This window comes from Carica papaya, chromosome 5 (genome assembly GCF_054855325.1).
Source record: "Carica papaya isolate Zhongbai chromosome 5, ASM5485532v1, whole genome shotgun sequence".
NCBI classification, from domain to species: Eukaryota; Viridiplantae; Streptophyta; class Magnoliopsida; order Brassicales; family Caricaceae; genus Carica; species Carica papaya.
In genome coordinates, this window is record NC_142313.1 from 7,936,683 (window position 1) to 7,963,516 (window position 26,834).

The 26,834-nt window shown below is 35.4% G+C and overlaps 3 protein-coding genes across 4 annotated transcripts; 1 reads left to right on the top strand and 2 right to left on the bottom strand.

Annotated features, from left to right (window-relative positions):
• The first annotated feature begins 367 nt into the window (after positions 1-367).
• On the top strand, positions 368-4,845 carry LOC110806875 (Mitochondrial substrate carrier family protein). Its single transcript, XM_022031850.2, has 10 exons — positions 368-815; positions 1,293-1,367; positions 1,663-1,788; positions 2,001-2,060; positions 2,211-2,381; positions 2,645-2,744; positions 2,971-3,062; positions 3,178-3,327; positions 3,459-3,517; positions 4,243-4,845. The coding sequence occupies exons 1-10, from the start codon at positions 564-566 to the stop codon at positions 4,376-4,378; spliced, it is 1,221 nt and encodes a 406-aa protein (XP_021887542.1). The 5' UTR covers positions 368-563; the 3' UTR covers positions 4,379-4,845.
• Positions 4,846-15,375: 10,530 nt separating this feature from the next.
• AGP20 (arabinogalactan protein 20) lies at positions 15,376-16,689 on the bottom strand. The gene is made up of 2 exons (XM_022031847.2): positions 16,332-16,689; positions 15,376-15,706 (listed from the first exon to the last, which is right to left on the bottom strand). The coding sequence occupies exons 1-2, from the start codon at positions 16,453-16,455 to the stop codon at positions 15,603-15,605; spliced, it is 228 nt and encodes a 75-aa protein (XP_021887539.1). The 5' UTR covers positions 16,456-16,689; the 3' UTR covers positions 15,376-15,602.
• Positions 16,690-19,254: 2,565 nt separating this feature from the next.
• On the bottom strand, positions 19,255-26,827 carry TUBG1 (gamma-tubulin). Of its 2 annotated transcripts, XR_015819056.1 has the most exons (13): positions 26,315-26,827; positions 25,153-25,353; positions 24,826-24,937; positions 24,146-24,546; positions 22,340-22,393; positions 22,161-22,265; positions 21,907-21,981; positions 21,765-21,809; positions 21,439-21,567; positions 21,087-21,191; positions 20,904-20,977; positions 19,778-19,878; positions 19,255-19,699 (listed from the first exon to the last, which is right to left on the bottom strand). XR_015819056.1 is itself a non-coding variant. In XM_022031848.2 (12 exons), the coding sequence occupies exons 1-11, from the start codon at positions 26,441-26,443 to the stop codon at positions 20,909-20,911; spliced, it is 1,425 nt and encodes a 474-aa protein (XP_021887540.2). In that variant the 5' UTR covers positions 26,444-26,827; the 3' UTR covers positions 19,255-19,878; positions 20,904-20,908. The 2 variants fall into 2 exon arrangements, 1 of the variants encoding a protein (XP_021887540.2); XM_022031848.2 differs by having other exon boundaries at positions 19,255-19,878.
• Between the last annotated feature and the right edge of the window lie 7 nt (positions 26,828-26,834).

A 26,834-nucleotide genomic window follows, 5' to 3' on the forward strand; every position in this document is an offset into this window, starting at 1 on the left:
TTTGACCTTCAGTTTTTAATTTTCTTTTCAAAAACACTCACAGAATCCAAATTTTCACCCCTTTTTTCCAAAATCCATTTCAATTAAATCCAAATAATATTTTTACCAAATTTTATCATTATTATTATTTTTATTTTTATTAAATTAAATTAAATTAAATTAAATCAAATAAAAATATAAAAAATTCAAATACAAAAAAATAAAAATAAAAATAATAAGAATAAAATTAAAAATACTTGGTGTTACAAATTAAATTTTAAAAATTAATTTAATAATTTATCTTAAATATTATTACAATAGGCTTGTAAATGTATATTTTTATTCAAAACATTTGTATATTAATTATTTATATTTTTTTTCGTTGGACGAAAGGGAGGTGATCTTCCGCGGGCACAGCTGAGATAAACCCCATATCCTTGGCGGCCTTATTTCCACGCCACGACTCAGTTGCCGGGTCAGCCTTGCTTTCCTCTTCCCCATGCAAATCGGAAATTTCCCGACTCATTATTAGTTTTCTCTCGTCATCAAACAAAATTCTGCAGAGGAGATACAAATTTGCAGGGATGGTGAGTTCTAGGCAGAGCCTACCTTCATGGATAAGTGCTGCTGCAGTTACACGAGTTGATATCGAGGGTAACGTTGCTTCTTCTGTACCCAACGACAATTATATGCCCAAACAAAGTGACGGAGGAGAATTCTCCTCAAACCCTGAGGCACTCTCCAATGTCGATTTGGGTGTTGGAGAGAGAGCTTTCGCTGCTGCCGGTGCCGCTTTCATTTCCGCCATCATCGTTAACCCTCTTGATGTCGCCAAGGTTTTTTTTTTTTTTTTTAAAAAAAGTATATAAATTTATTAGACCACTTCCTCTTTAACTTCATTGAATTGTCGTGATTGCTAAGAATTACTATTTTCTTATTGTTTCTTTGAGGAGCTTATGGTGGCAATCGTCTATTGTAGTTTCTCTTAAATTTCACATTCTATTTTCTTATTTTGCATTTTCATTTCGTGCAAACATAACCTAAGATTTTCTTTCATGAAAGCAGCTTGTTAATTTTTCACGGATTCCTTGTCTCTTCATTAAGGCTGTAGTTGATTCATTGCCAAAAAAAAAAGAAAAAGAATAGATACAGAGAACCGTATAAATTCCTTTTCTTTTCAATGAGGAAAGAAGTGCTAATGTAATGTTTGCAATTTCATTTTGTATACTTGAAATAGAACCTTCACTTTCTTGCTTTTCATTCCTTCAACTTTGAAGTTTGTCTTGTTAGTGAATTTTGTTATTTACCTACAGACTAGGTTGCAGGCACAAGCTGCGGGAGTTCCTTATCAAGGCATATGTTCTACAAATTGTTCTGAAACAAATATGGTGAGCGAACTTCTGTTTCATTAATTTCTTTATGTTGGGCAGGTCTTAGACGATAGAATTAAAAGATTTTCCTAAAAGCTTAAGTTCAATCTTCTCTGTATTATGCTGAATTTTATTTTTTTTTTAAATCAAATATAGAACGGCAATTAGGATTCAAATTCTAGATTTTTTAGTTTTGATATCATATTGAACAAATAGAATTTTGCTTTTCATTTTTTATGGTGAAAATACTGCTGCTTAATCTTGCCCCTCTGTCAAACATGTGCTGAATTTTTCTATTGAATTTCTTCTTTAGATGTTTCGAGATTTAAGAAATCACCCCTCAGGGACACCCAAAGTTTTTGGTTCTGAATCAGTTTGTCCTGCAGAATGTAACCGGTACAAAGGAACTCTAGATGTCTTCTACAAAGTCATTCGTCAGGTTGGTCAGTTCGTCAACTTATAAAGTTTGCTGAAATTTCATAATTTGACTGTATTATACAATAATGAGGTGTCTAGGTTCTGTTCAGATATTTTTTTCCCTCTCATATATAGATGTCACTAGGTCATATGCATGTACAATTTCTATGATATTATTGCAACTAGTGTACAAACCACTTATTATTAGAGCGTCACAGGAACAAATTTATGCAGGAAGGATTTACCAGACTATGGCGAGGCACAAATGCAAGTTTAGCATTGGCTGTACCAACTGTGAGTCTCTTAGTGAAGGCTTCTGTCTTCCCTTGTGTGTGTATCTGTATTTTGCTTTTCCTTTTCTTACCCATGAAATGGAGCAATTTGACATGTAATTCACATGTTTTGATCAGTTTAATGGACTTTCATTTTTTTCTTGATAATTAGGTTGGGATCTACTTGCCTTGTTATGACATTTTCCGCAATTTAATGGAAGATTTCACAAACAGGAATGCTTCAGTCTTGACACCATATGTCCCATTAGTTGCAGGAACAGTTGCACGCTCATTAGCTTGTGTTACCTGTTATCCTGTTGAACTGGCAAGGACCCGTATGCAGGTGAGATGTTATATGCAACATCCTCATTTAATTTGTTTTTACAACGATACTGCGGATTAATGATAGCTCCCTATCTTTGCTTTAGAAAGCATTCAAAATTCATTTCTTATTGATATATTTAGCATTTTCGGTTATGCTTGAATACTTATCCGATTCAGACTGCACAAATTATTACCTTTCTCTGATGCTTTTCACAAGGAGAGATTGCTGAAATCAATTTTCAGTCTAATTATATATTTTTTATATTATCTTCTTTATGTTAGGCATTCAAAGAAACCCAAAGAGGTGCAAAACCTCCTGGAGTCTTGAAGACACTAGTTGGGGTTGTCAATCCTGTCAGGAGCACAAATAACGTACAAAGCTGTTAGTTTTTCTTTCTTTTTTCTTTTTCTCTTTAAATATAGATTTATGTATGTTTTATAAGTTGTTGAAGGTTGATGGTTCAGCCATCAGCTTATAGGTTGTTTGACTACGACTGACGAGCCCTCCTATGCTTCGCTTCCTTTCTTAAGGAAAAATGTTATGAGTATTTGGCACTTGTGGTTTTATAGTTGCTTTGCAGTCTACTTACCGATGTTCCCTCTCGCAGTACAAAGCTACCGCATCTTATGGACGGGTCTTGGAGCACAACTTGCTCGTGACGTTCCTTTCTCTGCCATCTGCTGGTCAACCCTTGAGCCAGTGAGTTTATCAAACTTCCATTCCTTCCTGCAGTCAAAGAAGTGTTGCTATTTGAATACATTTGGTCCTGGAGAGAATACAGTTTGGTAATGGTTTCTTCTTCCACTTAATGCAGATAAGAAGAAAAATACTTTCTCAGATGACTGATGAAACCACGGTAAGCAGTGTTCTTGCGGCAAATTTCTCTGCTGGTTTTATTGCAGGAAGTCTTTCTGCTGCTGCTACCTGCCCTCTGGACGTAGCAAAGACTCGACGGCAGATAGAGGTCAGTTCCCTAAACCAAGCTCCATCAACCTATATGTTTCTCTTATTTGTTCTTTCTTGATCTCAATAAAATATGTATGTTTATTTGCTTTTAGTAGCTTGAATAACATTGTTCCTTCTGTAATTTTTCAGACAGATCCAGCTAGAGCATTAGAAATGACCACGAGAACAACATTGGTAGAAATATGGAGGTATCTAGCTTTCTTTTCTATTGTTCTCTTCGCTTGTGTTCTTTTTTCTGGATGTCATTCTCTTTTGTTTGAAGTACATAATTGCTCTCGCCTAGGTCTTGTCTGATGGTTCACCTATTTGTACATTTTCCCTGTCCCTAATTAAGAGACCTGTACCATATTCTATTTATGCTACGTTTAGAATAAATGAATTCCACAATTATTCCAACATAGCCTTAATGAACTTCCTCTGGAGGTTGCTCAATTTAAGAGATTGTGGGGCAAGGAAAGAAGCCTTGAGTTCAAAATTGCCAGTTTGAAACTTTTATGAAGGACATCCTTAGACAATGATTTGCTCATGCCTTATGGTCTTGGGCTTATCAAGGCTTACTACAGAATGGCTGATGTTTCCATTTAAAGGGCCATGTTTTTTTATCTTTAGCCCGTTTGGCCAGGCTTTAGGCTTATGTTTTTTTTCCATGAACAGCAGAAGCATAGTTAGTGGGAAATGCCTAAACCATACACTATATTTAACTCTTGATAAAGGCGAGGTTTGACATAATTTTTGTTTAAACAGATCAACATTGTTTTTTATAAATATTTTATTTTTTGGTCAAACTCTAGTTGATCCCTATATTTAACGAGTCTTTTAAAATTTATTTTGATGAATAAGATTCCTTTTTAGCTCTTACACTGTAATCCATGGGCGAACTTCAGCTCTCAGTAACTTTTGGTTTGCTGTACAGAGACAGGGGAATAAAGGGATTGTTTACGGGGATTGGTCCCCGAGTTGCTCGAACAGGACCTTCTGTTGGCATAGTTGTTTCCTTTTACGAAGTTGTGAAATATGCTTTACATTGTAGGCATCAGAATAATGACTGAAAGCCCAATCATTGCGCTCTGCTCCTCTGGTATATTTGAAATATGAATTTCTCTATATCAACTTCTCATTTTTGCAACAAAGAGTTGACCAAATCGCAGCAAACACGTTTCTATAACCCTGATTTGGGAACATGCCATCACCCACACGACAACGTTTTAAATTTCTGGAAGCTGAGTGTACAGTTTGTATCCCCCGCCCGCCAAAAGAAGAAACAGATGTTTCTGTGATAGAAATTATTGTAACTATTTCAGTTTCTCTTGCTTTTAAATTCATTTAAAATTTATTCTTCTGGGAGCAAAGAGGAAAATAAGCCTTGTACTGGGTAGATCCGGCTGTTTCATCTCATTGTCTTAGATGCCGGCAATGGCCTTCCATTCCTCCATTAAATTATCAGTACTGTCAAATACAATTATCTTTTTCTTTTAAAAAAAGCGTACAATGAGACCACGTTGAGAAAAATTGCCCACTTGCCATTATCGCCGTAAAAGCATTCAATGGATGTCTGTTGTTTCTGACGGTGTGTATGTACGTGGCATGACACCAGTGCTATCTTTTTACCATTATGCTAAGAACATTTTATTATGAACATTCATTTAGGCACCGTGTTGAATAAATCTTCAATTTGTGCAGAATTGTTTTTTTTTATAAATTTATATTTTATTTTAAAATTAAAATATGTTTTCTGATGTAACAAAAGGAAAATAAAATTAGCTCATATTTATTTTAATTTAAATTAATATCACTTTTTCATGTAAATAAGATTTAACATATTTGGAACTATTTAATCATAGCCTTAATATAACTTTCAAATGACTAATGCCATTCTTTGTTTAAGAAAATCTATGAGGTGCAATAGTGCAATGGGCTTTTGATGTATTGGAGAAGTTTAAAATTCAAAGAAAATAAATATATATTGTAAAGGCATAAGTAATTAAGAGTTTATAGTTTATATTCTTCATACAATAAATCGAAATATCTAATACAGTTATATGAATATCTCTTTGAGAAAATTTTCAATAATGGAATAAATAAATAAATAAAAACACAACTAAAGATCTTATAGAATTAAACTCTGCCGGGCAACTCTGATGGGATGTAGGAAGTAACTTTATTCGCAACCTTCTTTTCGTTGTTTAAGATCTGGATCTTAATTTTTCTGATATGAAAAATTGTTAAATAAGGGGATGAACTATATTAACCTAGTAAGAATATCATGCTTAGCACCGATACGTAAAACTAAAGGTTGGTAAAAATCGTAAACAATGAATGGAACCATTACCTTTTTTAAAATAATTCGTTTAACATAAAAACCGTTATTCCCATATTTACCTTTATGAGTTTTCAAAACCAACATATGAAGACAATAATCAGGATATTTCACATTTAAATGAACAATAACAGTAACTTACATTTTTACTCGCTTACCAGTACATCCAGGGATCCATAGGGATCCCCCCTACTCGTGGACCCAATATTCAATTTATCATTTAATCGGTCATCTTCATACTCCGTCCGGTAATGAGCGTCAAACATACCACTACCTTAATACCCAGTCCGGTATGAGGGTGAACTGCACTTCCCAACCCCTTTCGGTATGGGATTTCTCAGCTCCATTCAACTGAGATAATGTCAATGGTAAGATTTTTCCTATTCATCGGGTCCGTATACCCTTCTCCAAGGTACCTGATAAACCTTTCATACATATATCCACATCATCAACAAATTACCAATTACATACTAACATATCATATTTACAGATCAACAGTAAGTTATGCAAATAGACAATATGAAAATAAAAAAAAAACGTGATTAGGGAGTTTGCTTCGAATCAGTTGACAAGTGAGAATAATCAGTTAAACAATCAATGAACGAGAAAATAATTAAAATAAATAAACAATAGCAATTTAGACAGTATACGAGAACATAAACACAGCTAGGGCAATTATACACTGACTAATTTTGGCTCAACTGGTTACTTGTAATTAATTTAGGGATTTCTAATTTTTTATAAAACACATTGTTATTAGTTATTAGACTTTAATTTACCATAATGGGAGAAAAAGGGTGAGGAATTCTTATTCTGAATCGACGTTTGAAACACCTTCTTTTTCACTGTGCCTCCTGGCGGTTCTCAGGTTTTCTGAGTTTTTCTAACAGAAATCAAAAATATGCGTCACGTATCCCAAAATACCTCAAAAAGTTTGAAATGAGCATTTTTGAATTTTTTCGATCGGTTTAGGGTTTTGGTACGTTGCCGCCGCAGTGCTCCAGCGCCGGCTCCGCTGCCCATAATGGTGCTTCCTCTTGGCCTGACTGTTTTTGGCCAGTTTTGGCCGGTTTTGAATGGGAACCTCTAAAAAACAAGGTTAGGGGGCCTCTGTCGGCCGAAAAAGGAGAAAATCGAGACCCTACTGGCGCAGGAGTTTTTTCGGTGCGGTGGCTCCGTCGTTCCTCTCTTGCGGTTGGGGTTTCTCTTCGGCTATCCTACACTAAAAAGAGATGAGGAACACATTGATCAAAGACTCGAAGAAAACAGGAATCAGAAAGGGCTCATCAGTGGGGTTTTTGGGTTGCGGCTATGGCGGTTTAGTCGAGCTTCGCTCGCGATTTTTGACTTACCCTTTGGTCTTTTAGCTCCAATATGGGTGTGGAGAGGTGTGAAATCTAATTCCGAGTGGAAGGGGAGAAAATTTTATGTAGAAGCCCAAAACTTAAATAGAAATAAAGTCATTAATGAAATGCAAAAGCAAAAATAATAGATTTAGGATTTACATTCCTTACACAATACTTTAGAATGCCCAATAGGGTTATGAGAATATCAATTCTAAAAGAACAAACGAAAATAAAAGAAATAAATGAAAGATAAATAACTAAGCAATCCTAGAACGAACTTCACTAGCTTTTGAAGGGAGTCCGGGTGGTGAACTACACACAATCCCCTTGTTGATCGGGATTTGGATCTTGGTCCTCTTCATATGAAATGGTTAATGAAGGGTGAGCTACACTATTCTAGTAAGAATATCACACTAATTACATATACGAAAAACTAAAGATTGGTAGAAATCAGAAAAACCACCAATGGAACCCTTAATTTAATGTAAATTCATTTACTATAAAGAAAGCCATTTATTCCATATTTGTATAACAAGTCCTTCCCAATTATAATTTTTGAAAATTCATATTTATGTACTATTATTTATCACATAGAAGATAACAAGAAAGATTATTTTACATTTTTACCTGCTTACCAGTACCCTTAAGGGTCCATAGGGATGTCATCCTACTCGTGAACCCAATATCCAATTAAACAATTAACCGGCCCCATATCCCATCCGGTAATGAGCGCCAAATATTCTACCACTTCGATACCCCATCCAGTATGAAGGTGAATCATATCTCCCAAACCTTACTGGTAAGGGACTTCCCAACCCCGTTCGACTGAAGTAACATTCACAGTAGGGTTCCCTGTGTACCGGACCCGTCCGTTTTTTCTCAGATACCCAGTAATTCTTTCCCATACAGATTTTTATCAGTATAACAATCAACTACACAAAAACTATATCTCATTTTATACTCTCCATTCACTTAAACAACAATATAGTTTAACACAACCAAATAACCAATGACCGAAATACGAACACACAATACAGGAGAAACAAATAACTAAATAACCAAAAAGACCCTAAAAATTCAATTGAGTTACGCATAGTATAATAGTAACCAAATACAGGCAATACAGGAAAATAAATAAGAAATCGAAATGATTGTGAACTAACCAGTTTAGGCTCCATTAGCGACCTGTAATTATTTTTAAAGTTATCTAATTTTTCATAAAAACATATAATTATTAATTATTAATCCTCAGTTTACCGTAATGGAGAAAAGAGTGAGGGATCCTTACCCAAATCGGTGTCTGAAACACTGCACTTTTTACTGCACCTACTAGTGGCCTCCAGATTTCCTGAATTATCCATTCGAAATTCAAAACACTTGTCACATACCTAAAAATACACTAAAAATCCAAAATTGGTGAAAAAATTATTCTCGGCATATTTTGGGGTTTCAGCACGGCAGCACCACCGTGTTCCAGCAACCCACCACCGCCCGCGGCGGTAGTTTGCCTCGGCCTAGCAATTTTCGACCGATTTTAGCTAGTTTGGGTCAACTTTATATATATCCCTGCGAAAAAATATGTTATGGGGTCTCGATTGGCCAAAAAAATTAGAAAACAGAAACCTACTGGTGGTGGGGTTTTCTAGGTGTGGCGGCTCTGCGGCTCACCTTCACGGCTGAAAGTTTTTCTTTGGTCAACCTGTAGAAAATAGAACAGTGAACACAACAGTGGAAAAATTGCACGAAACGGGAAATGAAAAGTTGCACATCGGAGGAGGTTGCGGATTTTCCCTGTGAAGGCCAGACTTTGCCCGCAGTTTCCGGCTCACCCGCAGTTTGTTTTGCCCGATATGGCCACAGGGGTGCTCGAAATCAAATTTCAAGCGGATAGGAGAATTTTTACCTTTTTTGGCAATCGGAGGTGGCTCCGGTGCAGCAACAATCGGCTCCTTTCTCCGGCAACTAGCTCTTATTCTCCGATGGGAGGCTGACATCTAGGAAAGTAATCTTCTCGAGTCAGAACCCACACTTACACAATTTTGCATACAATTTTTTTTCTCTGAAAACCTGCAAAACCTAAGTCAAATGGTGAGTGTGTTCCTCTCTGCTTTTTGAACAGATTAGGATATCATCAATAAATACAATGATGAACTGATCCAGAAATTGTCTGAAAATCCTGTTCATCAAATCATAAAGATGGTTGCTGCTTTGGTTAGTCCAAATGGCATGACTAGGAATTCATAGTCTCCGTACCTGCTTTGGAAAGTTATTTTGGGAATGTTTTCTGCCTTGATCTTTACCTGGTGGTAACCTGAATGCAGGTCTATTTTAGAGAAGACTTGGGCATCCTACAACTAATCAAAAAGGTCATTGATCTTCGGGATGAGGTACTTGTTCTTGATTGTGACCCTATTTAGTCCTTTGTAGTTAATATATAACTTTAACTTTCCATCCCCCTTGCTTGAAAATGTCACTTCAACACTCCAAGGGGACACACTATATCGGATGAACCCACTATCCTGCAATTCATTGATCTGTTTTCTCAACTATTCTATCTCAACAAAACTCATGCGATAAGGGACAACCGAGATAGGCTGGGTGTCTGGCTGAAGATCTATGGTGAATTTAACTTCTCTGTCCACTGACAATTCAGATAGTTCATCAGGAAACACATCCAGAAAGTCTCGAACTACCAAAATCTCTCGAATATAAATTTTTTTCTTAAATTTGCCTAGTTAGAAAAAACAGTCGAATTAAAGTGCTATGTAATAAGAAAATTGCTATGAGAAACTAATATTTAAAACTTTTATTAGCTTATAAATGATTCTTCATTAGGAGGTTTAAATATAATTTTTTTTCGTGAAAACAATCCACGGTAGCGTGATACACCGCTAACCAGTTCGTTCTTAGAATTACATCAGGGTCCCTCATGTCAATCTTTATCAGGTCCATAATGGGCGAAACTGAGTTCCGTGGAAGAGGGTTCAGATGTTGCTAGGGAGGGACTGGGTGACCCTGTAATAGTGTCGGATGATACGGTAGGAGCTCTGAATTGTATTGTGACGGTGTCAGATGATACGACGGAGGAGCAGGGTTGCATCGAAGTAGCGTTAGATCCTCTCGTTGTAGGGGTGGCTCATATTGTAGAAGTGGTGGAGGGTCAAACAGTTTCCTCCTCTCTTCCCTGGCCTACTGAGCAGAGATGAGTCTCTCTAAAATCTCGAAGAGCCGATCGACATCCTCTTGAAGCGACTCGTCTCGGGCTGCCCTGTTCAGTAAGAGACCTCATATTCTCGTGTTTTTGTACTTATTTTTCACAAGAAAGGACTGAACGATAGTTCGTATTTGGTATTTTTAAGTCTTTGTGTAAGAAATAGTTCCGAGGAACGCGACTCTGATACCAACTGTAGAGGCCCGGAACTTAAATGGAAATAAAGTCATAAATGAAATGCGGAAGTGAAATAATAGAATTAGGGTGTACATTTCTTACACAATATTTTAGAATACCCAATAGGGTTACGGGAATGTCCCTTCTAAAAGAATAAACAAAAATCAAAGTAATAAACAAAAAGACAAATAACTAAATAATCCTAAGACGACCTTCACTAGCTTTTGAAGGGAGTCTGGGTGGTGAACTATTCACAACCCGTTTGTTGATTGGGATCTGGATCTTGGTTCTCTTGATCTAAAATAGTTACTGAAAGGGTGAGCTATATTAGCACAGTAAGAATATCACACTAATCACATATACGAAAAACTAGAAATTGATAGAAATCAGAAAAATAACCAATGGAACCCTTAATTTAATGTAAATTCATTTATATAAAAAAGTCATTTATTCCATATTTGTTTAACAAGTCTTTCTCAATAATAATTTATGAAAACTCATATTCATGTACTATTATTTATCACATAGAAGAAAGATTATTTTATATTTTTACCTGCTTACCAGTACCCTTGGGGGTCCATAGGGATGTCCTCCTACTCGTGAACCCAATATTCAATTAAACAATTAACCAGCCATCCCCATACTCCGTCCGATAATGGACGCCAAACATTCCACCACCTCGGTACCCCGTCCGGTATGAAGGTGAACCATATCTCCCAAACCTTACTGGTAAGAGACTTTCCAGCCCCGTCCAACTGAGGTAACATTCACGGTATGGTTTCCTATGTACCGGGCCCATCTGTCCTTTTCTGGGTACCCAGTAAGTCTTTCCCATACAGATGTTCATCAGTATAACAATCAATCACACAATAACCATATCTCATTTTATACTCACCATTCACTTAAACAACAATATAGTTTAATACAACCAAATAACCAATGACCGAAATACCGGTACACAATACAGGAGAAATATGTAACCAAATAACCAAAAATACCATAAAAATCATTAATTGAGTTCCACATAGTATAATAGTAACCAAATACAGGCAATACAGAAACATAAATAGGACATCGAAACGACTGTGAACTAATCGATTCCAGCTCCACTAGCGACCTGTAATTATTTTTAAAGTTATCTAATTTTTAATAAAAATACATAATTATTAATTATTAAGTCTCGATTTGCCGTAACGAAGAAAATGGTGAGAGATTCTTACTCGAATTGGTGTCCGAAATACTGAACTTTTTACTACGCCTATTGATGATCCCTGGATTTCCTGAATTATCCATGCGGAATCCAAAACACTTATCACTTACCTAAAAATACCATAGAAATCCAAAATCAATATAAAAAATTATTTTCGTTATATTTTGGGGACCGCCATGCTCCGACGACGGCATCACCGCCTGTGACGGTGGTTTGCCTCGGCCTGGCCATTTTTGGCCGATTTTGGCTGGTTTCAGTCGGTTTTATATATATCCATACGAAAAAATACATTATGGGGCCTCGGTTGGCCGAATAAATCAAAAAATAAAAACCTACCGGTTATGGAGTTTTTCAGGTGCAGTGGCTCTGCCGGCTCACCTTTGTGGCTGGAAGTTTTTCTTCAGTCAACCTCTAGAAAATAAAACAGTGAACACAACGGTAAAAATATCGTACGAAACTGAAAACGAATAGTGGCTCATCGAATGAGGTTGCGGGCTTTGCCCGCGGCGGCAACATCGAGCTTTGCCCACAGTTTTCGACTCACCCGCCGTTCGTTTTGCTCCGATATGGTCACAGGGGTGCTCAGAATCGAATTCCGAGCGGGTAGGATAATTTTTACCTTTTTTGATGGTCGGAGGTGGCTCCGGCGCGACGGTGGTTAGTGGTTGGCTCCCTTCTCCAGCGACTGGTTCTTCTTCTCTAGTGGGAGGTTGGTGGTTAGGGTTTGGGTTCAATGTGATGTGATATTTATACCCATCTCGCGTTAATCTGGACCGTTCATTGCATTTGATCTCGATCGTTCGATCGCACCTAAGGAAGAAACGAATCTGGGTTATTCATCGCGTTTGATCTCGAACGTCCGACCACGTTTAAGGAGAAATTAAATCTGGACCGTTCATCATGATTTGATCTTGACCGTCTGACCGCGTTTAAGGAGGAATTGAATCTGGACCATTCACTATGATTTAATCTCGATTGTTTGATCGCATTTAAAGAAGAAATGAATTTAGACCGTTCATCACGATTTGATCTAGATCGTTCGATTGTGTTTAAAGGGGGAACAAATCCGAGTCATCCACGCGTGGGGGATCAATCTTGGATTGTTCGATCGCGGGTCACGCGGATCGCCCGCGTGGTACCGACGTCAGCGTGCCTTACCACCCAACGTGCACTGGTTTGTCGGAGTTGCTGACTGGGGGGGTCCTACGTGGTAAAATTTTCTTTATTTGCACTCTGACCCCCAGTTTCTGATTTTTCTTTCAAAAATACTTCTCGAACTCAAAATTTTACCTGTTTTTTTCCAAAATTATTTTCAATTTCATCCATAACCTATTTTTTTCCATAAATTCAACAAAAATTAAAATAAATTAATTTAAAATAAATTTTTTATATATTTAAAATGTTAAAATTAATCTCAAGTCAAATTTCGGGTCTAGGTATTATATTTTACCTTTTCGACATCGACGGTGGCTCCGTTACGGCAGTGACGGTGGCTGGTCTCCTTCTCCGGTGACTGGCTCGCTTTTTAGCCGCCCTTCTTCTTCTTCTCTGATCTCCTCTCTGGCGGCAAGGATTAGGGTTCCCTATGAAGAGGAGTTTAAATGCTCATCTTCATTAAATCTAGATTATCCGTTCGAGGAGACACGGCTCCTCCTCAGCTGTTGGATTGCTTTTATTTGAGAAATTAATCTGGATCGTTCAATCGAAGATACGTAGGCCGTCTAATCATGCTTATCCAGGAAATCAATCCAGACCGTTCGTGCACGCGTGAGTAAGCACGAGTCGTCGGATCGCCCATGTATGTAGATCGCTCGCGTGGCTCCTGCGTGGAACCCATGCCAGTGTGTCTGCTATGTGGCTCGTTTTGACTCAGTGTGCTGCTGACGTGGCTGACTCACATGGCCTGCATTTCTCCTTTTTGTGATTTCATCCTCTATTTTTAACTTTTCTTTTAAATACATCCATCTTTATTTACAGTTTTATCATATTTTTTTTAATTTTATCCAAAAATTCATATTTCTTCAAAAATTAACAAAAAAATTAAAAATTAAATTATTTTAAATTTATTATTTTGTTAATATTAATTATCTCGGACTAAATTTTTGAAGTCAATGTTACATGTACGATGCAAAATTACAGTGATAAGTTACATGTATGTGGCACATGAGGAATAATATCTCAATATATTTTATAACGTTTTAAAATTAAAAAATGTTACACATTTTTGTGATTTATTAAATTGCATTATACACTTTTAGCAATGTCCGCGCACAACACTTTTACATCATACCAAATTGATCATTCTGTTTAAGAATTTTTTAAATTTTAACGTGCAATATTTTTGAAGATGTGATAAACCACTAGTTTATTTTTTGGGTGTAAAAGGACAAAATTTTACCTTTAACTTTAGAAAAATATTTAAATTGCACCATGAAATTTTTTGAGTTGAAATAAACTATTTACTTTTAAAAATATTTAAGTCATCCACTAATATTAATACTACTTAACATTGTTAAAAGCCAGCATATGTGGATGATTTAGTAGTTGACAACCACAAAGAGCTTCACAGCGCGAAGGAAGACAATGGAAGCAGCTTCACTCCTCCTGTAATGTTGCAATGGAAGGGTATGGAAGCAGCTGGGTGGTGGGTGGCATTTGAGGTCAGCGCTTCAGTTGGGCGTATCAGTTAGGGCATGCGCCCAACTTTTGTATTTTGAGCTAATAATACACGTAGATGTCACGTGTGGTATCTACTTATCGACCGTCAGCAAAAATATGTAGTAACTGCTGACATCGTTCATAGGTAATAATTATTATGATGCAATTTAAATTTTCTTAATAAAATTAAAAGTTGATTTAAATCCAATTTGAGCTAATTTTAGTATTGATTGGCTTTTAAATTTGAAAATTATTTTGATGTCTTCTTAATTTTTAAACTTGTAGAATTAGGAGTTCTAAATTGAAAATTTAGTAAAATAATAAAAAATGATGATTAATTGCTTTTTTTTTTGTAATTAAAATTTTATACCTGGAATATTTCAAAATAAATTTTAATAAAGTGTATCAAGTAAGAATCCTAATTTCGTTTATTATCATTGATATAAAAAGAAAATATTGAATTTGTCCAAGTGATGGTAAAATAAATTAAAAATTATATTCTTAAAGCTCTCCAAACATTTTGTTGATACTGAAAGCTCACAAGCTTTGTGGCTAAACATTAATATATACAATAATATAATCATAAAAAATTAAATCCATCCTTAAAAGAATTGTTTTTTTTTTTTTTTATCCATGACATCTTGATGGAATTTCTTTATATAAAATTATGAAATTAAATTTTATTAGTGTGCACATCTAATTTTTTGTTAAAAATTTGGTAAAAATTTTTATTTATTTAAAAAAAGAAGCTTCTGAATTCTTTTGCCGCTCTTATTTTGCGTCATGACCTCAAAAATTGAAAATTTTTAGATACAATTTAATTTACAGAAATTAAAAGATTTTTAGATATGTTAGAAAAGATTTCCTCAAAAAGCTATTCCAAGTCAATAATTGAAGAATGAGCTTTTTTATTTGCTGTTAAAATGATTTTACATGCCTCATTTCTTAATCAAAGCAAAATCAAAAGAATTTGCCGGTCCCAGAACCAAAATTTATATGGGAATATGTAATTCATCAATAAAATATATGAATTTGTATTAAAAAATCTTTAAAAACTTCATACTCTGATGTAAAAAGAAAATAATAATAAAGTAAAAGAAAAGAATCGGAGATGGACAAAGGGAGCGTAGATCCAGGAGAAATCGAAGTCATGATATATATAATAATAAGAATATGAGAGGAGGAACAATTAAGAACGCAACCTAATCAATCAATCAATCTCTGGAAAAACAATTACACAAATACCAACTACGGATCACATCACAAAAATATAATTTGTCTCATTATAAAAGGTTATTCACATGGCAAACTTGCAGAGACCAGCTGCACTAACTGATATTAATCATCCTCAACTTCAAAAGAACTTGTAGGAAGATGCATCTAATGGGTGAATGAGGTAAGTGAGCACCAGGGCCACCAGCATCAGCACGTACGCGATCCCCTGGTCGATTGAAGTTCCTGAAAATAAATCAAACCAAACTTTTATTAACAATCTATATGTGTATGTAAATATAATCAGATTCCTAAACAAATAAATATACAGAAAGCTTCTCAATGGCGATTACGGCCAATATAAAATACGTAAGTTGAAAGCTAATGTTATTTGTATAATCGGGCCTAAGTTTCTCTCTCTCTCTCTCCCTCTCCCTCTTTTCTTCTGAACTCAAATTTGACCATGAGGAGAACAGTCAATACAAAGTTAAGAAATATCCACATTACATAAAAGTAGAGAACAAGATAAATTTAATAAGGCTTCATCTCTCGATATCTGCAATGTGAAAGAAGCCAACCAGAGAAATTTGGAATTTACTGAAGAAAATAGTTGTCAATTGGGACAGAAGATGGCCCAATAGAAACAGGAAGGGCGCAAGTGTAAATCCGTGAGAGAAAAAAAAAACGAATAACAGCAATAATGCTTCTCACGGAAAATGTGGATTAGATTATCTTGGGATCTAAAAGGACAAAAGGAAAAAAGGAAAAGAAAAATAAAACAAAATTTAAAAAAAAAAAAAAAAGAAGATAAAGAACAATAGATCTGAAGGAGGCAAAAAGTAGAGAGAGATAGAAAGCCAATGAGACTCACCATCACTAGCAGGAGCAGGAGCAGGAGCCATAGACTGTGCGTTAACATACGGCGAGACGATGGTAAAAACGAGAAAGCAAATGGAAAAAACTCCAAAACATGCCCTGGACGAGAATGCTGCCATATTTTCTCACTATCAACTTTTTTGCCTCCTTAGAACAGAAGGACAAACTTGAAGAACAAAACTGTATAAATATATATATGTCTGCAAGTATAGCCGACGAGGCTTCCGCTGTTCCGCAGAGAGAAACAGCGAGAGAGAGAGAGAGAGAGAGAGAGAGAGAGAGAGAGAGAGAGATGGGAGTGGGGGGAGGGGGAAAAGCTCTTTGACAAGAAACAGGAAAACCCAATGAGGAAGACAGGTGGTGAGATTCGGCTTTATATAAAAGAATAGAAACCGGAAAGTCCAGTGTACAGGAGAAATAAGTACCGGCTCACCGTGTCAGCCGGTTTATTTTATTTTATTTTTTGAAAAAAAGAAAAGCAAAATATAATATATTTTTGGATGTGGGTACCACGAGAGATGTCTTTATTTGGTTGATTACAGATTTACAGTGACGAAGCCATGTGATTGGCCTGGCTTTCCTTTTCTTTTTTTTTGTTTTTTCTTTTTTTTTTTTCTGTTCTTTTTTTTGTAGAATATAAATTTAAATTCACTGTAGTGACAGTCTGTCAGCAAAGTTGTGGCTGACTCATTTATTTAAGAAAAAATGATCTTTCTTAATTTTATAACGGACTTAACGGCTAACTTCATAATTGTGAGTCGTTGTTAACATGAGACCATGTTAGGCAGTAGTAGGTTTGCAATTTGTGATTAGGGTTTTCACTCTTCAGTAAAATTCGAATTTTAAACGCGCAAATCTGGTTGACACTTCGCAGAATCTTTTTTAATTTCGCGATTTGACATTCTATTATTTAACTTCCCAACTTTTTTTTTTTTTTTTTTTGTTACAATTCATCGTCTTTCATCCAATTTCAATTTCTAATTTTTAAATCATTTTAATTTATATAACTAAAAAATTTACATAAGAATTTAGTATTAACACACATATATATATATATGTGTGTGTTTAAAAATAATCAGTAACTTCAATTATTATCTTTTGAAATGAGACATAAAATAGATGATGATCGATTTTCATCATTTTAAAAAGATTCATATATTAGTTATACTAATTGAATATTTTTATAATTCTGTAAGTAAAGTTTATTTATTACTAACATGGTCAAATATTCTTGATTTTTTCTTCTATCTCTTCTGAATCCATATCAACCAAATGAATATGTTTCCCAACAATTTTTTAATTATTTAATTATAGCAACGAATTCCATTTTTTATTTAAAAAAAATAAAATAAAATTGCTCCTCTGGCAAACATTTTTAATCAAATGGCTATTACTAGATTTTCATATATCATTTGATTTGTCATAAGCCTTTTTTTTAACAAGAAAAACAGTTTGTACCGTACAGGGTTCTGCATATCTTTTCTTGTAATGCCGTTTGTTGAATTATGGGTTGAGAGATTTTGGTTGGTAGAGTCATCATCATTATTTCATCTTAACTGACCGTTGCCAGTTGCAGACTAGATGGGCCCAGAATTTCGAATTCAAAAATTCAAAATTATTATCATTTTATTCCCCCACAACGCAGCTTTACAGTATGTTTTTTTTTTTTTCTTGGAGGCTGGAATCCAATTGGCAATCCTCCCATTTCTATCATCTTCTTCTTCTTTTGCAATTGTGATTGATAGTCTTACAAGGTTTACACAACTTCTCCAAAAACCCAGTTCGGAAATTAGCCAGCCGGACGATTAATAGGTCAGTTGGAATGAAGAAGAAAGGTTTAAAGCCATTTTGGCTAGGGATCACGTTTATCAAATACTTGCACTACTCTTTTTTTTTTTTTTTCAGACAAGGAATTTATCCAAAAGAAACAAAAAGAACTAACACTGCAGATAGAGTTGAATTAAGCATTACAGTTTTTTTTTTTTTTTTTCCCCAATCTGAGTAATTATGACAATTTTCTAACTAAGCAAAAGATTTATAACCGTGCCTATATTTTTCCATCAAGAATAAATAATCTATTTGGGGTACATCATTTAAAGGGGCTCTGGCTTGTTAGTTATGATGTCCTAATCGAATAACTACACAATATTAAGTACCTCAATGAGTTACTGTCTTAACTATGAAATCGGCAATGCGCCAGCCAAAATGTACTGTAAATTCAAGAAATCAAGCAGTCATGCCCGTCACTAGAATATATTTCTACTCAATTCTCATTCTGATCCGCAAATGAATTTCTTACTGACTAGCATAGGGTTGAAGACTTTCTTAAGTGCTCACATTTTGAATAAGCTGGAAGTTTAGTACCCCAGTTATCGTCAATCACCTGGAAAGAGTGTTCCCATAATAATAATAATAATAATAATAATTTAATGCACGTCTGACAGTCCAGGAAAAAAAAAAATAAGAGGAAACATTGGATATAACAACCTACCATGAGCGTTAGGAAGTTTGCAGATAGACTTGAATGACAGTTTTGTATGGTTGAAAGAACCCAAAAACATTGGGCAGAAGCAGGGTTGCTAGCCTATATGAATACAAGTAAACACGAACCACATCTCCACATTGCAGATGCAGTTCCCTTTAATTACTAACTTCCACGTGTAAGAAATGTATGGGCCACAAGTAGTTAAATAACTATTTATTCTTCAAATGCTCATCGCATTGATTACTGGCTCTGTCAGAATCACATAAAAAGTGTGATGTTTAGTGGGGGTAGAAACACTAACCACAAATGCTCAGCACAAGTGACAAAACAGCACACCCGGACTACTTAATTTTTCCACAAATGCTCAGCTAACACTACAAGTATATGAATTTTACAGGGCATTATGGATTAGTTGAATAATAGCAACGAGAAATTGCAAGAATATTTATGGTAAATATAGGATTCTCCAAAGTGTACAACGATTACATCAGCCATTATAAGAAAGAATTAAGAATGAACTACTCTTATCAGAACTTTCGGATGCAACAATGCAGTGTGCTGCTCACTACAACACATGGTATGTTGGAGAGAAAACATGTGTGATGACGGTATGGGGAATTAGTTCTCAGAGTTACTAATTGTAATTCTTTCCCCAAAAGGATGCAACAGAATCTGTAGAAATGATCATGACTTCTAGGCAAAAGAGCTGGTAAATTGGTGTTGCAATTGTCTTTCCCAATTCCCCAGAGCCAAGGTATTCCGGCTGATTTCAACAATGGATTCTGAATTCTATTGCCTCAGAGGAAGTACCAAAACCTTAAACAAAATAATAATAATACACAAACCAAGCTTCACACAACACAAAAGATCGCCACCAACTACAAACCATTTAACATCTCATTAAAAAAAAAAAAAGTAAAAAACGTTCCAACAGAAATCTTTATTCATTTACTTACAGTCCTCACTCCAGTGCTATCTAAGCATCAATGAGACAGTGACTGCTGCACCTTGCAATGCGCAAAGTTTCAAACCGGTCATTTTGCTGACCATGAGGGTTCTAGACAAGGAAGAAAGCAAATGCCAGAATGAGATCCATTTCTTGGGGGAACAGAAGTTTGTGGACAGATGAAAGTTCTTTTTAGTTCTAAATAAAAATTAATAACTTCCAGTATAATTAATAAACTACATAAAGCTGAAGGAAGAAATAAAGAAGACTTGCTATAACCAGTTAACATAACCAATCACCCAAGCAATCAAGCAGAGATCAAGACAAGGGCCTTCATAACTTGAAAGCTCAATGCCCAAACCGGAGACATGCCATTTAACCAGGCCTATCTGACATAATGTACCAAGCAAATTGAGGGCACATCCTTGCAGTGTCTGCTTCTGCTGTGTGTTTTTGTCCTATTTATGGTGCTATTGATTAAATTAGAGAAGGGAACAAACTTCATTTCACAAGGCATTATGCTTCATCATTTTGGTGCCACTAACCCACAAAAAAGTTTTAGAACCACCAGATGCAAGGAGGTGTTAAATATTTGTTCTTTCCTTTTCAAATGTTATAACCAAAGGTTTTCTCTAAAATGTTAAATTTGGAGATAAGAAAGAAATTATGTCCTTCAGAAATTTTCCAGCTAACAAAAAGGTACTATCATGCTTTATAGTTGGAAGATAAGGCCATGAGGACTGCTAACATACTTGTTATAAGATGATGGACGTGATGTATCTAAATCATACGAAATATTAGATGGATAAATTAGAAAAGCTATGGAAAAGGCAAGTCAGATATGAGCATGCACAACTTAGATTATGTAGGACATAAATAACAGAACCAAGAAATACTAGCGCACATAATTTACACGGGTACTACTACAGAAAATGTTTAAGACAAAGACTAGAACATGTCTCTAGTTCCAGGAGCTATCAATATCCTTAAAAGGCCATTCACATGATCAATCAGGAGCATGATAAGAAGATTTAAGTGACACTTCAGTAGATCACATTGAATTGACTTTGCTTGTAATGGAAAGATTTCAATTATGTCGAAAGCTAAGAATTTCAAAGTGTAGAATTTTCTCTTACTCTGTTCAAACTGCCAACTTTGGATCCACTGTTCCTGCAGCATTCCCTTCTCCAGTTAGAATGTGGTCTGGATCCTGCAACATAAATCCTCAGTAAAGATGTTTTCTATGACATAGATGGATAAGTCAGTCCTATCAGAGTGTTTTATTTCAATAAAAAAGTCAGTGCTAACACGGTGAATACCTCCATTCCCCATTTGATGTAATCTGGAGACTCACAAGCCTTGTATTCATCAACCAAACTCTCTAGTATATCCCTTGATTCATCAAACTCCGAAAGATCATTGTCCTGTTGAAATTTAACACCACATTTAGAAATCAACAATGAATGAACCATTCCATAAAGCAGGCACACTTTGAATACATGGTATACTTGGCCGTCTATAGTTTGTCAAGAGAGGACTGCAGAGAACAAGAAACACATTGCTTATAGAAAAAACATAAGCGTGATCCCAATGAGGAAGACTGAAACATGATAAAACAATAATAAACTAGGAACGAAATAGAACAGAGATACCAATGGGTTAACAACTTACAGCAAACATTGGAAACTTCCGATAGTTTTCAAGAAAAGCTTGCTTCTTTCTCAACTTCTCATACTGGCTCAGGCATTTGCTGAAAAGATGTCGGATGCTGGTATGACTTGCAAGCATGAGACCGCTAACCTGATAAATGCAAGAAGTGTAATTTTATTAATTCTTTCGTTAATTCTCCCTCAAACAAGTGGACAATATACTGTACGGAAAGTTATAGAACTTCATATCCAAAATCATCCATAAATCAAATTATGCCTGAATAGTGCTTTAATAAATGGTAAACATAAAAAAAATGCTATACAAGTGAGGTGAGAACTAAAACCTACCCTATGAGCAGTCTGGACATAAGGCGATTTTTTTGAGAGTGCAACCTACAAATAAGAGAAAACAACGAAGCTGATATAGATCAGGATGTTAAGAAATCATCAAACAACAATCTGTATGTCAAGCTTAAATGTGGAAGAAGACCTGGATACTTGCAGGGCCCCACTCAATAAAATTCACTAGCTTTCTTTCACGTATCCTCTGCAAACTCTCATGCACCTGATACAGAGCAAGTAATGTTGTTTACTAATAAACAAATTTCACAACGTATTGTATATCTGATGATTTGTGGACTAACCAAACTGGGCCTTGGCTAATGTAAAGAGAAAGGCAAAGCAGATTGAAATGTCAAACAATGAGTACAAATAATAATTTTCTGAATGGCAAGTTCATATTACTTGTGTAGGGTCCACTTCTCCTTGAATGATATTCAATATTGAAATATACTTTGCTTGACTAGCTTCCTTTGTCCGAGCGTAAGAAGAAACCATAATATTCTTTGTCTGCAAAAACAATCATGCTTAGAAGAATAGTAAACTCCATGCTGGTGGAAAAATTCACTGGAAGAGGAACCCACCTGTAGAAGTCTCCTCATAACATCCAATACAGTAGTTTTACGGATTACATTAGCCTGCCAAGAATAGCCACATCAGATACTATAAATTTTGGATGAAGATGAGACAAGAAGGAAGCAATAGTACAAAAAATAAACCATTGATCACATTAGAAAATCTTTCAGTTCTTTCCACAATCAGCTAGACAGAAAATTAAATTGCATATTATATTAGTACAATATTATCTAGCATCCCACGCTACTTCTCTCGTTTAATTAGCATATATTCCTTTTTTTTGGAAGAAAAAAGAAAGAATATTATGCTAATTGAGGAAATTTAAAAAGAATGAGCGATAATATATGATATCATCTTAATGTCATTTGCTAGATAATATTCCTCTCCTTTATATGATATAGAAAGTGGGTGAAATTTCATTTTCACAATATTTAAAACATCGATCTTTCCTCTTCTTTTTTTGAAAAAAAAAATACACAACGTATGCATTTATCCATTCAGGATGATGTTAGACTGACTGAAAAATAAATGGCTGCTTTCAAAATAGCACCACTAGGGATGGCACTGAGCCGAACACATTATCAAATAGTTCAGTCTTCGTGCAATTGAACCTCTGCTTGAGCTCAGCCAAAATCAAACTCAAGCTGAAACAGACCTGGAAAAAAAGCTTTTTAACTAAAACCCCAAAATCTATATTGAACTATTTGGACAATAGCTCCTAGACATGTCTGCTTATCTGCTATTAGATAAAATATATTATATTTTTATATTACATTTTTAATATGTTTCATTCATATGCTAATTGTTAAACTGACTGAACTTAAATAGTGACTTTGAAAGTAGCACCACACATGGTGGCAACGAGCCGAGCCTGGTATCAAACGATTCAGGCTTGGCTCAGCCAAAACCAAACTCAAGCAAAACTCAAGCCCAAAAAAAGCTCTTCTAACTAAAAGGAAGCCCAAACTTCATAATTCTTTGAACAAGCCAAGTCAAGCAAAAAAAATACTCAATTTAAGCTTCAAACTGAACTCGATTCTGACAAAATTTAAACTAGTCGAGCTCAAATACCCAAGCACTTGGCTTGGTCATTGCCACAAGCAACACTTTTTTTTTCACATATTCTTATTGAGGGGACACAACATGCGAAGATATCATATAAAAGTTGTTGAGGGGAATGTGAAAAGTTAGCATTCTAAATCCAAAAGCTCTTGGATAGCTGCCTTTCAATTCTCTTTGATGCAGCATGCTTTTCCTAGTTTAATTCTAAGTGTTATTTGATTTTTATTTTTTTGTATTCTAGTTTAAGTCTAAGATTTATTTTAGTTTTCTAGTTTCCTCAATATTTCCTATTTCTAGTTAGATTATTAGTTTATTAAGATTTCCTATTCCTAGTCGGATTCTTGTTACAAACTTTATAAAATGACTAATTAAGTAACAGTTTTAGATATAACTTAATAGAATTCAACATTATTCTTTAAAGTTTTAGTCTTTATTGTGAGCAACTTCTGGTGCATCACTTTCATTTTTCTCAGAAAGAGAACGCATAAGCTCAATATGATTTTTGGACAGAGAACTAAGCTCACTATAATATGACACAAGTGTATAAACATTTCAATAAACAAATGATGGAAGAGGCATGACAACAATCAGGTACCATCTTCATAAAGTCAAGTAGTTCATTATCTTCCAAGACACCAAGAAAACATATATCATGCAGGTTTTCAAATAATTAACCCAATATCTATACTGACTCGGAACACTACGTAATATATTGAAATCATCAACCAAACAATATCAGCCATAAATATTACCTGGCACTCCACTGTGAGTGGAGTATATCCAGTCATAAGAAAATGACACCTTGGTGTTGGAATTAAAGATGCAAGTAGGCCAACCAGATCATTGTTCATGTATCCTGGATATCGTAGAGTAGTTGTGCTTGCGGACATTACAGTAGACACCAAAGAATTTGTTTGACCAAATGTAGGATTTTTCAGATGTAGGCGCTCCACAGCAATTCTATTCAATGCAGTATTATCAAGAACAACAACACAATCAGCATTTAGTGTCAGTCGCTTCAGTGTCAATAGTGAGTTATAGGGCTGCACAACAACATCACTTGTCTCCATCTGATTAGGGAATACACTGTATGTCTGGACCAGTTTTTTGCTGTATCGATCATTCAAAGTCTCCAACAGGTATGAACCCATGCCTTCATTAGATAAGACGAGAATATTAAGAAGTAGTGCATAAGTGAGAAATCCTCAGGTATATGTCAAGAGGCAAGCCAAGAATTCAACTACAATGCTGAACTTCTTATAAAAATGTCAAATTTTAACTATATTTCTACAGAAATAGGCAGAAAATTTGACGAATTTATTCTTAAAAGAAGAAAAAAGAAAAAGAAAAAGAGATCATGATGTAGATCCTTCACAAAGAAATAGGCGGGTAAGAGCAGGGAAAATAAACAGGTGTTAGAATATGAATAAACCTGATCCTGTTCCTCCAGCAATTGAATGGCACAGAACAAAACCCTCAAGACTATCACTTCCATCAGCCTCCCGATCTATCATGTCCATTATTTCCTCTTCTACACCCTTTCCCTGATCAAAGTTAATAGAGGAAACACAATTGAAAAGCATCATGAATGTGCAAGTGACACATTGCTATCTACTAATCATCTCTATATAAAACTAGCACCTATGCAGATGATGGAAATCAGGCAACTCACATAACAAGTTCAGATGCAACTTATTTGAAAGTAAATAAAATCTGATTGATTTACATGCTGAAACATTAAAAGAGACAAGGAGCTAACCTGATCATAACCATTTGCCCAATTATTGCCAGCACCACCGCCATGATCTGAGACAAATATGTTTTCGTGATTATAGAGATTCCGATATTCACTATTTTGAATTCCGTTGATTACTCTGGGCTCCAAATCTATCAGCAAAGCCCGTGGGATATAATGTTGATCATCAGCTTGATAGAAAAACACATCTTTTCTGTCACCTCCCTACCACACCAAGTTTAAATAAATTATTCCAAACAATCCCAAAAATAGTGCTCAGTAAAGGAGTAACTATTGACAAGAAAATCCAAGACTAGCAGTGTTGCAAAAGTTTCAACTACGAAAAAATCCACTCTTTACAAGACCTACCAGTGTTGCAACTTCTTGCTAAGTTTACCTAAATTAGGATAGTATATGTGTATTTATTAAACCATTGGGGAGGGTCCAAAAGAATCGATCAAATAAATTGGCAAGGACAAGAATGCTCCACAACTTGCTCCAAAACGAGTGGAGAAAAATGATTATATGTCTGCTCTAACGAATCTATCATGAGCAAATATCTTCACTGAATACAATGACTATGCGACTCAAGACAAGTAAATATTAGTTTTAGTTTTTAGCAGGCTAATCACGTTTTGAGGGAACAATCCGCATAGTTGAAGTAGCTAGGACTTGGTGCTTGACTTATAAGTTATAACTTGCGAATTTCACAAAAATTTTGGTAGAAATAAAATGCTTGCTACGCATTTTATGGGATATTAGATGCTACTTAAGAGTGTCAATATCATCAAGCAAAATCACTAAAAAATAACACATACATAAGTCAAACAGAAAAATTAGAGAGAGAGAGAGAGAGAGAGAGAGAGAGAGAGAGCAAACTCACCACCATAATCTCAAATCCCCTAATACCCTCTAAGGAGTGAGTGAGTGAGTGAGTGAGTGAGGGAAAGATAACAATAAACGAATGCTAAAACATGATTAGACGGAAAAAAAAAAAAAAAAAAAAGGTAACCAAATCCGCAGCATAGAAGAAACTTAAGAAACCTCGTAAGACCAGAAATGAAAATTAAAACAATCATATCCCTACATGTAATACTATCTCTGCGTTCTAGGTACACAGGTGTACAAATACATATGCCTACAAGGTAAAGAAATAGAGATTTATAGTAGAGAGAAAGTGACAAACCTGAGTAGCGAAATCCTCAAGAATGCCTTCTTTGCTGATACCATGCTCGAGGCAAAGTTGCTTCCAGAACTCCATCCCTATCTGGTTCCCGCACTGTCCGACTTGCAGTGTGATGATCTCTCTCGGCATTTTGCTTGTCCTATTCGCTTTTACTTCTCCCTCAGTTAATCTGGAAATTTAGGGTTTGCAATCAGAGGTTGAATTAAAAATGGTAGAGAGAAATGTTAGCTGTAGCGCGGAGGGGTTTTCAAAAGAGAAGGGGAGGAGAGGAGAGGGAAAAAAAGGGAAATCATTAAAAATCGTCGCTGTGAACGTATCCGGTAGCCTGCTTTTAATCTAACTTTTGGCAAAAGCTTCCCTCCAACATCGGTCTCTTCCTAAATGAGATTTGGCTTAAAATTTGTTTTCAATTGAAATTATTTTACTGTGTGGTAAAAATCTGTGGCAGAATGTATGACATTTAAAATTTGATGTTAAATATATGATCAAAATCGTGCTGGGACTTGGTGGTTGTTGGTGC